Below are 16,598 nucleotides of genomic sequence, written 5' to 3' on the forward strand. Positions count from 1 at the left end.
GAAATTTGTGCACTACCATATTTGATCTACCAGACCAGACACTGAGAACCAACCAAATTATCTAAACTAAAGAACTGTACACTTGACATTAAAGAGTGGATGAACAGCAAATTCCCCATGTTAAAAAAAGACTGAAATATTGTTATTTGTTCTTAATGCTGGCAAGAGGAATCTATATAACTTCTCAGTTACTCTGCACTGTCCAGTACCTCCAAATATGGACAGATCCTTTCTCCAATTGACAATGTTGGACTAGTTAATAATTCTAGCCATTAAAGGGGTTCCATTCTAACCTAAAACTCACTGGACATTTTGGGTATTATATTGCACTATAGTGCCAAAAAATAAAACATCACAGAACTATGGGGAATTCTGCACCATTTGTTTCTTATGCCTAAAGCAAGACAAGATGTCTAGCAAACACAGAACATACTAGCACAATGTACTTGGATCTCTAATCATTGATATGCATGTATAAAATATCACCTTTACGAGGATAAAACAGTCTTATTGAGCTTTGTGGCTGTTTTGGGGAACCCCTGTTTTTCAGAGTTTCCTGTATTCTGTTTCTGTGGTGATTTTTAACCAATGTGTTGGGTTTCAGAGGTTGCCCAAGGTATCACCTTATTCACAAAAGGAGAATTGTTCATGGAAATGAGAGTGAGTCACACCAACTGGAAGTGACCTTTATTTCTCTTCTATCATTTTGGACATCACATGAACATCCTGAAACCATCTAAATTTTCCTGCCTTTGTGTCTTTCTTGGAATCAGAGGATAATCCTACAGCCAGCTCCACAGAGACTCCACAACCAGCAGGACAGGAAAGTTTCGGCTGTCTTCCAGGTACAGGGACGACCTTCGCTTCAGGTCTGTAACTGGTAAAAACTGGACTGATGAAATGGGTTTTATTCTCCTCTTAATTCTGATCTTGATGATTCAAGAACATCAGGCTCTCACTGTCACTGAATGTGGATTGTTTGCCAGACGACCAGGTAATTACAATCTTTTAAATCAATTGAGTTCTTTTTCATTGCTTGTTTCATTTTATTCACATGCAGCTATGACTGTCCATCAGAGTAAATTTGTCCAATAAAACTGTGTCTTTAAATGCCTTTCTCTGCAGAGTACACAGACATCTCTGTGGAGTGCGGAACATCCTCAATAAACTTGGCCATTTTGGTCTGTCCAGTCATATACATGGGATACAACGAGAGCAATCTGATTCTGAACTCTGTGACGGACAGCGCAGTGTGCAGGGGTGTACTTGACCGAAGCGGCACTGCCCCTGTGGTGCGCTTCAGCTTTCCTCTCAGGCAGGACAGTGCCTGTGGCAGCAACTTCAGGGTGAGATGCTCTTTCTTCACAATAAAGAGGGATGTTCAAGTATGACCTGCACCTGCAACAAAAGATTTCATATGCACTTCAGTATAACTTTTTTTGCTAAGATTGTTATTATTATGCTCCTCAGACGACCAATGCAGCAGGTACTGGGATGTTTTCTGACTTCTCCAACATCCAGTGGGTTAATATCAGTGGCCTAGCGCAGACCTTTGACCCAACTGTTGGAATGGTGACCTACAATGCAGAGCTGAAGTACATGTATTCCTGTGCATACCCTTTGGAGTATCTCACCAACAACACTCATGTGGACGTGTATGTCTCTCTTTACGACCTTCTCATACATGGTGGTCAAAATCCAAAGTGCACTATTTGATAGCGTAGAAAGAGTAACTGGGGAGATGAGGATGAGGATCAATCATTCCACCTCAGAAAAGACAAAAATCCCTGTGATTAGTGCATGAACGCTTCTAAAACATTGACAGATTTCTCTGTCAATGAATAAGAAGTGATGCTTCTGCTACATTGTAATATGAACTCTTTCAACATGATGTCAATAAGAACGAATTCAGGTGTCAAAAAATTAAACAGGGAAAAGATGAACAGGCTTCATTCATAAAATTTACAGTAAATGTACAATATCGTTATCAGAGATATGGTCAAATTGCTCAGCCATGTCAATTTTGATTTATTTAGAATTTTAATTTATTCCTCCTCTCCAGGTCATCCTCATCTGTAGCAGTAAAGGACATCAATGGCAGCTTCATCAGCACCCTAAGCATGCAGCTTTTCAGAGTAAGCTACATCCACATCTCCTACTGAACACAAAATAGCATTTCACATCACACAGGATTTGATTTAGTAGGTTTTGTCATTAAATCAAATAATATATTTGAATGAAAAGGATGAAGAGTTTATGATGAGGTGTTATGTTTTGTGGGATTAATTTCAGTGATGGTTCTGGGATAAAATTTGATTTTGTGGCTTCATCCATGTACCAGATTGTAGCAGATAGAAGAGATGATGACATAAAGATGATGTGGCTGACTGTAAGCGTTTTCCTGCAGCGTGGCCAGGGGGAGTCCAGATATCTCTTGGGCTCTACCTGATCTCAGTTGGCAGAGTATTGAGTCACTGTTGAGTTATGTGAGTTTTATAATTGAGAGAGTGACAGTAATGCTGATGGACCTTGCCATGGTAGGAGAATTGCACCCTCCTGTGAACCTAAGAGCTATGTTGGTGGGGGTTGTCCCTGGTAGTTTTAACCCAGTCAGACAGGTTAGGGGTTACAGAAAGTTTATCAAATGAAAACCTAATCACACCATTCAACAAAAAACAGAAGACAACAAAAAAGCGCAGGGCCGTTTTGAAACTGACCCACCATAAGTCCATTCTTGTGCACATGGAACTTTAGAACCATTTACTAGGCTTAAAGTATAAAGTGACTGTGCAGTTGTTTTCTGTTTTGCGGGGTTTCTCCCTTCAGACTTCATTGCCTGTTCAACTATTTTGGGATCTGTTGACTGATGGTGGCCAGACATCTAATGAAATCCTTTTCTGAAGTGGCTGTGGGTTTTAGATTTATCCTGTGGCATAGTACAGCTCCTCTTTATTAGTTTGGATGAATTTCTTTGTAAACTGACAGATAGAATGTTTCTGTAGACTTCTATGTTCATTCTCATCATGATTTTTGTTCTCAAATCCTTTCCTCTTGTTTTTTTTTTCTCAGTGCTGAGTATGGTATAAACAGACACTCAAAAATTAAAGGATAATCATGCATTCTGAAAAGGTGGCAATAATTTTAGGTTTGTTTGGAATGTGTCAGATTTTGTTTTTTATTCAATCGATAGATACAACACAATCATACCGTGGCATTTGTAATTGTAACAGTTTTCCGGGAGAAGTGCATTTTGTATTTGATATGAAAGTAGTTCTGCCACTACTGTATCTGAGCTGGGTTTGGTTGCAAGGGATGTGCTCAGGAAGGATGCACCGTTTCATCATCATTTAATTTGTTCCTAAGATTTCTGTATTCTTGGTGTGTTTTTTGCTAAAGTAACCCACATCATTTAGAATTCATGAGTGAGTGAGTAAGTGAGTGAGAACATTTCTTCTACCATCGTCTATGAAGAATCTTGTAATTAATAAGGTTCAAATCCTGCAACTCTGCTGCCAACTCAGCACATATTGATTATGTAGATGTAGGATGAACACAGATACTGATACAAATACTGAGCATAAAATGTCAAACCACTTTCAATCCAAGCTGTTACAGTTCCAAATATTCTGGATAATAGATCAGTTAGACTGAATCTGTACATCTAAAGACGTGAATGGAAATAAGACAAAAAAAATCTAGTGGCTATTATTTGAATTTCATGTGCATGTAATTGCGTTTTCCTCAGGATGTGAACTGCACTTCACCACTGATAATTCCTCCACTGGGTATAGAGCTTAGGACCAACATCTATGTACAGGTCATAGCTGCAGATTTGACATCACAGTAAGATACTGTATGTATTTATACAAAAATGTATTTATACAAAAGAGTGTCAGTCATTTTGTCTGATTTTCCTGGTTATTTTTCCACAGATATTTTGTACTGCTTGACCGATGCTATGCCTCCATCTCAGCCCAGCCTGCCAACTCCACTTTTTTTAATCTCTTTGTCTCGTAAGTCCATTAAAAACAGCAAATTGTGATGAGAAGAGGTACTATTAGGTTACTCAGAATATTTATGTCAGGTGCTCTATCGACCAAATGACCTCAGTGATGGAGAACGGCATCAGTCAGAAGGCTCGGTTCTCCTTCCCGGCGTTCCGCTTCACAGAGCAGCAAAACCAGACTATTTCCACCTACTACCTGCATTGCATCACCCGCTTGTGTGAGCGCACCACCTGCAGCCAGTTCAAGGTACACTACCCACTGATGCGACCGTCCGGCCTCTTCCTTTTCCTCACTGTGACATGACGTCAGCCTGAAATAATTTATTTTGCAGCAGTGCCAGGGTGGGAGGAGGCGGAGAAGTGCTGAGACCATGATTCAGGATGGGCTGTCAGCCCCCGCACTCATTACCTCGGCTCCCATCACGATCAGGACCGAGAGCCGTATGTTCATTTCAGCTTCACCATGATGAGTGCCACCATACAAAACAGTGTGTGCTGAAAATGGATCTCCCACATACTAAATCCAACATACTGAAAAGTAATAAACTGCCTGTGTACGTGTGCACACCTCTAAGCTTGAGGAGGCCACTGAATGACAACTTGGTGCCCATTAAAGATCATCTTTGTTTCATTTTTTAATAGCTCTGTCAGTCTTATTAGACAGTGTTAACATGCAAAGAACAGCAGGCTAAATCAACATGACAAGTATACATATGTTTAATTGTTTATTAGATATTAAATAATATTATGTTCAATATAATCAACTTTTAACTTTTTAATTTGACACAATACCCATGGTCTGAACTGTCCAATGAGAGAGGAGAGCTTGATGATCCATTAACTGTTTTATCAGTATGTGTATGATACATGAACCAATTGAACTCATTTCACTGCGATGTTCGGTGTTGCTGATGACTGTAATGCTGCTTTAAGTTTTTGGCATAACTGATAATTGATTATTTATCTTTCAGCTTTTTCGTCCAAAGAACAAGGTACTGTTTTGTTATTGTGTCACTTTTTGATTTATTACAGCAGGTCAAATTAATTAATGTCATTTTGTGTTTCAGCAATTTCTGGAGGTCAGGAAAAAGGACAGAATATGACATCTGTTGGACTTGGCATAATTGTGGCCATCCTCACCCTGATTGGTGTTGTTTCAGTTTTGCTGGCTGTGTCATATCGCAAGAAACTGATGCAAATGACCTGAGAAACTTGACAAACCACAGTGCAAAGGACAATGGGAAGGCCATGGCCTTGTGATAGCTACTTTTATACCATTCTTTATTATTTCATAGTCATAGTAATTTGGGCTTCTTCTGTGTGTCAATTCATATAAGGTCTACACAGAATTTTTAATAAGTAATGCAGTGCTAAGTGTATAAAGTGTTGCGTCATATTAAAGGTTGGCATAAAAAAACAGTTTCCATGTCTCCTGTCAGTACAGATTATACTTTACTGTTTGAATATAATTAAATGTGGCTTAAAACAGATAAAGGGCATTAATGCATAGAAAATGATAATGATCATTCAGACTAAGGAAAAGGTTTTATGGTAGTTTGGTCAGAGAGATGAACACCAACTGCCAGTTGGAATTCTTTTCAATCTCCTTCCTTGCACAAAGGAGCAGCTACCCGTCCTGCTGCTGTGTTGATATGACTCTGAACTAACGTTCCATCAACATTCTTCAGCATTATGCACAGGCGAAAGTCACCACATGTAACTGCCATATTTATTTACACTCTGGCTGGATGGACCAGTCATTACCGCCCAGACAAGGGCCTTCAGTAAAGACAGATTCCCGCTGCAACATGTCTACAGAGCCAGCAACTATTTTACACCCCTGCACAACCTGCAGCACCACTGCTCCAGTGGAGGAAATAAAAACACTGCAGACTATGATGGCGCCACTGGGATGGGATGGAGGTAGAGATCACTATCTCCATCCCATCTCCTCATCCTGCCAGTAACATTGGGAACCATCAGGACCATCCGGATCCTCTGGCTCCGCATTTCTGCACCCAGCCTGATTTCTTGTACCTATCTGCTCAGTTTTTAATAATGTGGGTAAGATGTACAGAAATGTTCAAATAATCTGCTTCCACGGCTGTTATAAACAGCACTGTAATATTTAGATGTTTCATATGACTGCATACAGAGCATCAGATTGGGCCTACATTTCACAACCATTTCCTCTTCATTTTATAAAATATGGATTTGTAACTTAATGTATGATCTCTCTAATCTACAGTCATGGCCATGCTTTCGTTTTTATTATCGATATTTGCATATACTCCAGAATGTTATGAAGTGTGCTCAGATGAATTGCCATGAAAATGAACTTAATCCCAAAAAATAACATTTCCACTGCATTTCAGCCCTGCCACAAAAGAACCTGCTGAGATCATTTGAGTGATCCTTGCAGAGATCTCGAAAATGATGCAATTATTTGCATAAACCTGATGTAATTAACAATAAAAGTCTTTTAAAATGCTTGTAATTATACTTCAATACACCACAGAAACAACTGACAAAAAAAATCTAAAAACAATGAAGCAGCAAACTTTGTGGAAAACAATATTTGTGTAAGTCTCTAAACTTTTGACCACGACTGTAGGTATTTCATAAATTGCAAATAAATCATACATTCTGCCTACTTTTTTAATGATCACAGTCTGTGGATTCCAATGATCTGATGGTAACATATCAGTCAGGGTTATATCTGTATTATGCAGATTTTATAATACTTGTATATTGTCCAAGAGCTATGTATTTAATTACACTGCTATTGTTTATGTCTTGACCTGCCAATTTCTGGATGCCCCGGTTCAGTGTTCGCTGTTATGATATATACCTGTTAATGTGGACCTGCTATCGTGTTTATAAATGCATCTTTTCTGTGTCTTGTCCTCGTCTGGTCATTGTGCTTTTTATGTTCTGTGTGCTGATGTGTGGATGTCTATGTCCATGATTTATTAAATCAACTTGTTTGTGAGTCAAGCGACTGCATCCTTTCCTTCCATGCCACGCGATTTTTAAAACAGTGCCTGGAGTTATTAGTAGCATGAGTGCTTCATATGCTGCAGGGAATGTGAGAATCCTGCCTGTCGCTGCTGTCCGCAATGCTATCGCGAGATTTTCCTGTCACGTGACAGGATGACGTTGCACAGGTCGCTCTTTTCGGTGCGTGCGTCCAGTCACGGAAGAAAAATGAAGCGCTTTATATCGTCTTCTGCAGACGTCAGGAAGGAGTCTTGGGTCACGTGCTGCTGCACGCTGACGTCACTGGCCAAAGTCCGTCTGTGAAAGTTCAGCTTGGCGCCTCTACAATGATCTGCATCTTACTAGTGGCGGGACACGGGACTGTTTTGGAGACGCAGATTAAGGTGTGTACATTACTCCAGAGGAAGGTGCGAGATTTACACCTTGTGTGCTTCTAGGAGGAGGAGGACAGTCCAATTGACACGGGCTTTCTTGCCCCCGATCAATGTGCGCATGCGCATGTTTTACGACGCGCCTGCTCGGTGTCTGTAGCTTTAAATACAAATGAGGAGGAGAGAGGCGGGACGAGGCGGAGAGTGCCCAATGACGTCACCAACACGTCCGGTTTGGCGCTAATATATACATATTTATACATATCACCATTTCTAGGCACTGCAAGACTATGGACAGGATAGGGGAACTCGTTATGTTGAATAATCTCACAAAGTGAAGTTTTCAGAATAGGGGACCTTTAAATGCATGCCATTCTTGTATTAGACTAGCTGTAGGTGCCATTACAACAAAATGCAGATTTGCATCATTAAATAAAATATACACATTACAGGATTAACCTTGATAAATATTATATTTCCATGGTGCTGTTAGCAATACCATGAACAGTTTCATGGTCCTTCCGAAATTTCTGTGTCAATGTGATGTCCTAAAAGTAGATAAATAGTTTTCCAGTTTTGCAAGAACCTACTGGTCCCATGAATGAAACAATGCATGGTGGTGGTACCATGGCCCTTATCCAGAGCAACTTACAATCAGAGCAACTTACAAGTCTTATCCAAATGTGTCCATATCGAGCTTTCTTTGTTATGCGATGAACAGAAAAGGCCCTTCCCTAAACTCAGTTCAGGGCGCAGACACTTTGGAGGATGTGATCTATATAGGTTTTTTGTTATTAAGCTGTGTCTAATTTCTGTAGGACGATGCGACTGGTTTGTACAGTCATCTGACCGGGGTTCCCAAAGCTCTTTTGCCAGGGGTCGGTGGCAAGAAAATCCTGGACTTCTGGTGGGAAATGGTCAACACGTAAGTTGTGGTTGCAGTAGGAGTTCACACTGATGTGCATAATCCACAAACAAACTTGTCATTTTAATTTGACTGGGTGATATGGCAAAAAAAAAATTCACAATATATTTTACCATATTTTTATATGGATGAATTCACCATTTTAAATCACGATCTGCACTAAAAACAAAGATCAGCTCAACATTTTATTAAAATAAAAGGGAATATACCCTATTGTCTATATAAATACTGAAAAATATAACAACACACATGCACATTTTTACATCCTTTTACACATTGAAGAGGCAGTGGTGGCCTAGCAGCCCCGTAATCTGATGGTTGCCAGTTCGAATCCCGATCCGCCAAGGTGCCACTGAGGTGCCACTGACAAAGCACCGTCCCCACACACTGCTCCCCAGGCGCCTGTCATGGCTGCCCGCTGCTCACCAAGGATGATGGGTTAAAAGCAGAGGACACATTTTGTTGTGTGAACCTTGTGCTGTGCTGCAGTGTATCACAATGACAATCACTTCACATTCACTTTTACATGCACTTATTCACAATTTTAGAGGCACAAATTTACCATAACGACAATAACAAAACCACCGTAACCTTTGTTGACAAAAGTGACATTAAAGGAGAACTCCCAAGTCCAGCATCACTGTCACTGTTGCTCAGTCTTCTCTTTTCCAGCTTTACTTTCCAGGCCACGCAGGCTGCGCCAATGTGTCAACTTTATTTGCCCCTGAGCTGAAAGTTGCAGAAACAATCATTTTACTTTTCAAGTACAGCACAACCTTTGAACCTTGACACGATGTGACGAGTACATTTGACCATAGACATGGAATCTTTGTGTTTCCCCGTTGATGGCGTATGCCAGCACATCCGCCGTATTGCGAATTTCTTGTCTACCCTGTATGATCAGGAGCTGATCGAAATATCACTGACACCCATGTGACTGTAAATTTCTGGATCTTGTACATTCCTCATTATAAAAACTTACAATACCATAAAACTTCAGAATAAGGAAAAAAGAGGCTTCCCTGGACCAACAAATGGCAACAATGCACTACTGAGGAGTGGAAGAAGGTGTTATGGACTGATGAATCAGCATTTGAAATATTTGGTTCATCATGCAGGATATTTATTGGGTAGGAAAAAATGTTGTCTTACTCGAAATTGGAGGAGGAAGTTTGATGTTTTAGCTAGATGAAGAGTTGGTGACTGATACGGAGAGAGAGAATGGGAGACACCCTGAACAAAAGTGTCTACCACAGCATTCTGCAGCATCTTGCAGGAAGATAATGACTAAAAACACAAATCCAACCTATGCCTGAACTCCCTTATGAAAAAGTAGGAGATGGAAAGCTTGAAATCATGGAGTGGCCACCACAGTCTCCAGACTTAAACCCCATCGGGCTTGTCTGGGATGAACATTGGAGCAAGAATGCCATGAGTGTGTTCAGTTGTTATATCTGTCAATATCTTTCTTTTTGTGAAAACTTTGGACTACATTTTGATTTATTAATGGGTTTTATTTATTTTTAATTTGTTTATTGGTGTTCTGTGCTTTTTATTCTAGAGTACTGAAATGAGACTGCTTAAAATGCTAATAAATGTATTTCTTTCAGCAGGAGGGTCAATGTGCTTTTGTAACTCTTAAAACACTGTCCAATTCTCACTTTCACTTTTTGCTTCACCATGCCATACGTTGTACTCCTGCAGACGGCAGTTGTTCAGTGAAGTGTACCTGGTCACAAATGCAGATAAGTGAGTGATTATTTAACTTCACATGATATGATGGGTGTTTTGCGGATTGAAGTGTGATTCCAATTAATTTCTTAGATACAAGCATTATGAACGCTGGGCCACTGCAAATGATTTCCCCCTGGAGAATCTGATCAATGATGGCAGCACCACTCTAGAAGGAAGCCTTGGGGCAGTGGCTGATCTGGAACTGGCCATCCAGAGTCGTAGACTCTGTGATGACATCATGGTGGTACGCTATCTTTTTATCTTTAGTATCAGCTAAAGATGTACTGTACATTACAACTGATGTCTCTCTTTTGCAGATTGCTGGCGATATGCTCTGTGCTGACCAGAATTTTGACATTGCTCAAGTTATTCGTTTTTTCAGGTCCAAGGTAAACCGGTCTGGTACTGATCTCTTAATTAACTGGCAGTGTTTAGCTGTTGTTACACTCATTTTATCCTGTCAGCCTGGAGACCTGGTCATATATTATGAACTGGAGGATGGAGAGCAGCTTAGCTCCAGAGGAATCGTGGAAGTGTGTCCCAGTTCACACAGGTGGGTGGTTCAGCTTGGGAAGGAAGTTCTCACCAGAAAGTCCAAGAGAGATAACTGTGTGTGTGTGTGCATGTCAGGATTATAAATTTCCTGGAGAAGCCAGAGGAAAGTGAGACGTTGTCCCGCCTGGCCAGTGTGGTGTTCTACTGCCTGCAGAAGGACACGCTGCCACGCCTCTCCAGCTTCCTCTCCCTGCAGCCTAAATCCAAAGACCGCTCACTTGGCAGATTTTGGGTCAGTGGGATAGAAGTGGCAAACAGTTTGTTTTTGTCGAAAACAATATTAATGAATTCAATACAATAAATGAACATAAATACAGTAGAAAACATACATTTTCAACATGAATGTGATCTTGTTTGCACGTTTGCAAAAAAATCTGTTATCTTATTTCAATAGCATCCAAAAATGTAGGGCTACATGTCGGGCCTTTATGTAATGAGATTCGTTTATTCGAACCGGCAACCTTCTGATTACGAGGCCACTTCCTTAATTGCTAGACCACCACTGCCCCTGTGTTTTGGATCATTGTCATGCTGGAATACCCACCCACTCAATGCCCTGGCTTAATTCAAAGGGGTCAGTGCTACCCAGCCATATCAATGGCACGTTTCTAGATTGATTGATTGATTGATACATCCCTGGTGTAGCGGTAAGGAGGATGTCACCAATCGAGCCAGTCGATAGCTGCACAAGATGAACCACATCCATATATCAGTCTTCTACATCAAGGGTACAAAGAGTGTTTATTGGTTTCCACAAAAACTGTCGGCTGCACAACTTTCTGGTGTGCCGTTGACTTTTCATCTGCTTTTTACATAGCAGGTGACTTAGCACAGTCACTGGCCATAAACATTTCAGTATGTAACTCTTCATGAGTATATTGAAATTGTGCTTGTTGGAGGCAGACTCATGTTGCAGCTTTCAGTTTCAATATTATTCTCAGGAATGGATCATTAATACAGAGAAGATGCCTGTGTTTGGGATGAAGCTGCCAATAAGCTTCCAGCTCATTGGCCAAGTGGTTAGTAGCATATTTTTAACTGTTGTCAAAAAATCTCTGTAATGATAAGTTGTGTGTGTGTTTGTATTTTATAGGGGCTTTGTGACTATACCAAGTGGCTGGCCCGTTACTCAGCCAAGCAACAGGAGTCTCCTCACAAGCCAATCACATGCCGCTCCTATGCCAGGTGCAGAATCTCCCGGCATAAAAGCAGAGTGATGTTATGAACATTTTGTTTTATTCTGTTACAGATAGTCACGGAAACAATGCAGATAAATGTGTGTAGACCAGTAGAAAATGGCCAAAGGAACTCATTTGCATCCAGGACAAACAGTGTAAATTATCACTGTCCCATTCTGGAACTACATATCCTCTCTGTGTTTCCAGGTTTATTACAACAATCATTCTGTTCATGTAGCTGTGAGTGTTACATTTGTATCATTTTTAATTCTCACTGTTGAGACTGTGACTTCCTTCTAAAACCCAGAGTTGGACTAATGGGAAACCCTTCTGATGGATTCCATGGAAAAACCATCGCCATGACGATTTCTAATTTCTGGGCTGAAGTCACACTGATAGAAAGCCAGATGCTGGTAAAGCAAATGAAAGTAAAATATTGCTGCTTTTATTATTTCTCCCTGACGTCAGCCTATGTTTAACATATAATTTTAGGTTCTTCTGCCTCACCCACTCAATGACCCCACAGAGTTTGGGAGTTTGCAGGATCTGTACCGAATTAGCAGGACCGAGGGGTGGGTTGCAATAAATCAGTGTGTTGGGCGCATATTCCCCGATTCTGAAGTGACATGCTGCTGAATTTGCTCAGGTACATGGGTGGCCTAAGACTCCAGCAGGCCACCTGTAAGAAGTTCTTCCAGTTCTGTTCTGATCGGGGGTAAGCCTCTCTCATTTCTCATGAAAAAGGTGTTTTGATGAAGGTCTCTGCTTGCTGGACTGTGGCCTAGTCCTGCCTGGTGTTTTCTAGTATTGCCCTGAGCAAGAGGAACTTCACTCTGAAGTATGACACAAACATTCCACGGCAGGTGGTGAGTTAGACAATCATAAATCCTCCCATACAGTAATCATATTTACAACACTGATAAATGACTAATCTATCTTATTGTTATAGGGATTGGCTGGTAGCAGGTAAGTAGTTTGTTTTAGCACATTTTTTTAGCAGCGCTTGTGAATAAACAGCTGTTTACCCTGAGAGGAATGCATCTGACCCCAGTCATTTTTTTTATTGAAGTGCCATTGTGTCTGCGACCTTGAAGTGCCTGATGAAATTCTACAACATCACAGACAGGGTAATTTTCACCACCATTACCCCGCACTTTCATCCTGCTGATGAATCAGTAATGGTTGTGTGTGTATCAGGACCTCCCTAAACCGGTCATGGCCAACTTCATCCTGAATGTGGAAACTGAAGAGCTGTTCATCACTGCTGGCCTTCAGGACCGGGTGGTACAGGTGGGCAGGGAGAAATCAGTGTCTGTGTTACCGGACCTTTAAAATCAGCCAGTGTTCCTTGTGCTGGTTTGTCATTTGAAAGCTACCTAAAATTAATCATTAATTCAGCTGCCCTCACCCTCCTGATGGGAAAATTCACATTTGAAGAATATATTTACTGGATGTCGTTATGCAGGTGTATGAAGGTCTGGTGTATATGGACTTTAGCAAGATGCTGATGGACAAACAGGGTTATGGTAATAATAATATGTAATAATTAATAAAGTGCCTTTCTCAACTGGAAATCAAGCATTTATAATTTCTTCCCTTCTTAAAAAGATTAATTGTAGACTTTGTTACATGCCTGTGTTGTAGGAGATTATGTTTTCATGGACATGAGCAACCTTCCAACGTTTTGGTTGGCGTACATGGGGGACCCCAGTGACTCTGGTCGGATACACAGTAATGTGAGACAGCGCTGGCTAAATGGTAAGACAAAGTCCAAAAGAATTGGTAGAAATCTGGTGTAATTAAACGTCAGCATCCCAACAGTGAAGCCTCTGGCTCTTTTGAGAAGGAGATCCAGAAGTTACTGAAGCTATGAAGTCATTTGCTGAGCTGACAGACCAGGCCAGGTTAGAATATGTTGTGCTCTTTGCACCCTTCTTACAAATAAATAGGAGGAGATTATGAGACTACACATGCATTTCACATGCTGTTCCAGGGAGGCTGTACAGCAGAGGGACTGGAAGAAGCTGGCACAGCTGATGGATCAGAACTTTGAGCTGCGAAGGTGAAGCTCTGGGATTCTGTTGGCTTTGTTACAGAAGTTCACTCCTTAATAATCTTACCCTTTCCATTCACTAGAGCCATATACACTGAGGAGTCTTTGGGAGCTGGAAATCTTAAACTGGTACAGATTGCCAGACAGGTGTGTGTGTTGATTTAGTGCTCATATACTGCAAGTTTCTGCATTTTAGTAATGCTCGGGCTTCTCCTGAAGTAAACAGGCTGTGGTTCTGGGTTGTGTCTACAGTTTGGTTCTGCAGTCAAGCTGCCCGGTAGTGGGGGGGCAGTGGTCGGCTTATGTCTGGATCTGGACCAACTGGTAATGAGCAGCTTCTTCACCCCCTACAGCAGGTGATGGATGTTTGCTTGTAATGCTGTGTCTGTGATTTCCCACTAGGAGAACCTGCAGAGGGCCTTTCAGGAGAATGGCTGCGTCTTCTGCATCATCAGACCACACCCACCAGCTAGAGTCCACTAACCATTGTGCATATTCTGTATATGCCTATAATGATAAACATGACATAATGTTGAATTGCACATTATGAGAGTAATTGTTAAATGGCATTACATAATATTTTATTAGCAAAAAAATTGTTGTAATTTATTTGTGGTGAAACAGGGGATTCAACTCTTTTATTTCATACTTCAAATTTCATACTGCATTGTAATGATGTTATTGATAAAGAGTGAAGGATTTTAAAAAGCTGTACTAAGAAACTCTTTGCCAGGCATCAGTCGTTCCCAAACCTGTTCCTGCAGCACTCAATGACAGTATATTTTTATTCTTAACTACCTGTGCCAGCAGGAGACAAAAAGCCCTGCCTTAAATGACATAAAACACAATTATGACATTTTGAGCCATCCCTGTAATATCTGGCAGACCTGTGTAAAACATAAGAACATATTTAAGTGTTAATACCTTTATTTTACAAATCAGAAGCAGACTTGAAATGGTCAGCCATGAACAAGCAGCAGGGAAGCGCAAGCTACAGTAAATGCAGAACTCGGTTCTCCCAGAATCACCTTCTGAATTGCGCACTACCAATACAGTGGCACAAATAAAAAAAAAAAAAAAGTGTTAGTCTCATACTGTACACTTCCTCTTGAGGACAGACTGTTATTGGAGAGAGAAAACTGCTTGGAATGTTCATACTAATGAACATATCCTTAAAATTAATCATTTAAATATCTGCGTTTGCCATTGAATGTAGAGTAATTCTATTTTTTGGAGAGCAAGTAAGCAACCTTCAATATGGTACGGTCATCAATGTCCCCTGACCTGAACCCCATAGAGCACGTCTGGGACCAGTTGAAGCAGAGCCTGAATGACCGTACACCACCCCCAGGTGACCTGGCAGAACTGCGTGTAGCACTTGTGGAAGAGTTTTGCCTCAGAACAACATCATGAGGCTAGTGAGGACCATGATACGTCATTGCGGCAAATTGTGGAAACACTCACTACTGACATTGTCAATATCAAAGGGAACTTTTCTTATTTCCTTAAAATTCAGAGCAAATAGGAAAAGCACTCATGTAAATAACAATATCCCTAACTTATTGTGTTATGTATCTCAGTGAAGAAGCAAAATTATATGAACAATATATAATAAAATGAAGTAGGAAAATAAAAATAAATGAAATAAATCTGTATAAAAATGTCCAGTGTGCAGATATATGCGCTGTTCAGTGTACCATCAGAAATTCCATCAGTGTACCATCAGAAAGTGTGATAGTGAATTTTGAATAGTTCAATGTGCCCTGTCCCACACTGAGAGGAATTTTTATATATACTTATTTGATAATTGATTAAATGAAGTTGAGGAGAGATTTTTGACTTCTGTGACATCACACAGCTTGGAGTTTTTAAGATGCTCTCCCCATGCTGGTGTAGGTCTCTTCCTGCAATCCACATCTACATTACGTGGATTAGCAACTCTGAATAGTTCTAATTGCGCCAAAGGACCAGCTCTCACAACATCATGCCAATTTACACCCCTACATGCTTCAGGTCATGCTGCCACAAATATTACACACATTTCTCTTGGAGTGATCTTTGCTAATCAACCAATACTGTGGAGGATTTATTATTTATAAACCATCTTGCTGTCCAAACTCTTTAAACATGGTTTTGTGACTTGTCCAGCCTTGTTGATGCTGTGCCAGTATAAAAAGTTTGTTTGATGCACTCATTGGATTGACCAATCATTGGAAACCATAGAAAGAGAACTATAGTTTTAGCTATAGTTATGTTTTACAGCCAGTTCTAAACAACTGCAGATACATCAGTTCAAACAATCATAGGTAAGTTACTGAGAAGTGTTGTCACTTTGCCCAGCTTTGGAAGAAGACCCAAACTGTCCACCTTCAGCTTTGAGGAAATTAGTCAGAAACCACCCAGGAATCCCCAAGACTGCTATGAACTGGAAACTGCCGGAACACCAGTAACAATTAACAATTTAGCTGGTCCCACATGACCACGGACAGAGAGGGTGCTGGTGCCATCCAAGAAAAAAAACCATTGTCACAAAATGGACATCTCCAAGCCCAACTGACAAATCAAAAGCCTTCTAAAGAAAAGGTCTATGGTAACGTGGTGGTATCATCATGGTGGTACTGATTCAACCGTGATTCATATTCACTGCTATTTGGTATAACATTGCTACTGGTGTGTGTTAAATTGTAGTTAGGATTAATATCATATATAATATTTATTTTTTTCTGAGCTCACACTGTTAACTCATCAATGGCAGTTGTTAACTGTCTTGGCTGTG

General features: G+C 40.5%; 2 protein-coding genes across 6 annotated transcripts; both read left to right on the plus strand.

The window, feature by feature from the left end:
- The first annotated feature begins 654 nt into the window (after positions 1–654).
- On the plus strand, positions 655–5,371 carry LOC114784606 (zona pellucida-like domain-containing protein 1). 2 transcript variants are annotated; one of them, XM_028970104.1, is made up of 11 exons: positions 655–845; positions 944–994; positions 1,126–1,346; positions 1,471–1,655; positions 2,063–2,135; positions 3,746–3,843; positions 3,933–4,013; positions 4,085–4,253; positions 4,339–4,447; positions 4,978–4,998; positions 5,074–5,371. In XM_028970104.1, exons 3-11 carry the CDS (start codon positions 1,200–1,202, stop codon positions 5,211–5,213), a joined length of 1,023 nt encoding a protein of 340 aa, XP_028825937.1. In that variant the 5' UTR covers positions 655–845; positions 944–994; positions 1,126–1,199; the 3' UTR covers positions 5,214–5,371. The 2 variants fall into 2 exon arrangements, with proteins under 2 accessions (XP_028825937.1, XP_028825936.1); XM_028970103.1 differs by having other exon boundaries at positions 820–994.
- A 1,791-nt stretch (positions 5,372–7,162) lies between these two features.
- gkup (glucuronokinase with putative uridyl pyrophosphorylase) lies at positions 7,163–14,530 on the plus strand. 4 transcript variants are annotated; one of them, XM_028970724.1, is made up of 23 exons: positions 7,163–7,389; positions 8,196–8,302; positions 10,007–10,051; positions 10,127–10,280; positions 10,354–10,425; positions 10,501–10,589; positions 10,667–10,823; positions 11,533–11,610; positions 11,685–11,776; positions 12,077–12,182; positions 12,262–12,341; positions 12,416–12,484; positions 12,575–12,635; positions 12,719–12,735; positions 12,839–12,896; positions 12,967–13,059; positions 13,235–13,295; positions 13,414–13,527; positions 13,613–13,673; positions 13,763–13,831; positions 13,906–13,969; positions 14,075–14,146; positions 14,225–14,530. In XM_028970724.1, exons 1-23 carry the CDS (start codon positions 7,333–7,335, stop codon positions 14,303–14,305), a joined length of 1,857 nt encoding a protein of 618 aa, XP_028826557.1. In that variant the 5' UTR covers positions 7,163–7,332; the 3' UTR covers positions 14,306–14,530. The 4 variants fall into 4 exon arrangements, 2 of the variants coding, with proteins under 2 accessions (XP_028826557.1, XP_028826558.1); XM_028970725.1 differs by having other exon boundaries at positions 13,616–13,673; XR_003748944.1 differs by lacking the exons at positions 13,613–13,673; positions 14,225–14,530 and having other exon boundaries at positions 13,719–13,831; positions 14,075–14,145.
- The last annotated feature ends 2,068 nt before the right edge of the window (positions 14,531–16,598 follow it).

This window comes from Denticeps clupeoides, chromosome 2, assembly GCF_900700375.1.
Source record: "Denticeps clupeoides chromosome 2, fDenClu1.1, whole genome shotgun sequence".
NCBI lineage: Eukaryota > Metazoa > Chordata > Actinopteri > Clupeiformes > Denticipitidae > Denticeps > Denticeps clupeoides.

Coding starts and splice junctions, on each gene's coding strand:
- LOC114784606 (XM_028970103.1), top strand. CDS start 901: ATGGGTTTTATTCTCCTCTTAATTCTGATCTTGATGATTCAAGAACAT. Junction 1,656..2,062: donor AACAACACTCATGTGGACGT/GTATGTCTCTCT, acceptor CCTCCTCTCCAG/GTCATCCTCATCTGTAGCAG. Junction 4,254..4,338: donor CCACCTGCAGCCAGTTCAAG/GTACACTACCCA, acceptor TTTATTTTGCAG/CAGTGCCAGGGTGGGAGGAG.
- gkup (XM_028970724.1), top strand. CDS start 7,333: ATGATCTGCATCTTACTAGTGGCGGGACACGGGACTGTTTTGGAGACG. Junction 13,674..13,762: donor GAGCTGACAGACCAGGCCAG/GTTAGAATATGT, acceptor ATGCTGTTCCAG/GGAGGCTGTACAGCAGAGGG. Junction 13,970..14,074: donor TGGTACAGATTGCCAGACAG/GTGTGTGTGTTG, acceptor TTGTGTCTACAG/TTTGGTTCTGCAGTCAAGCT.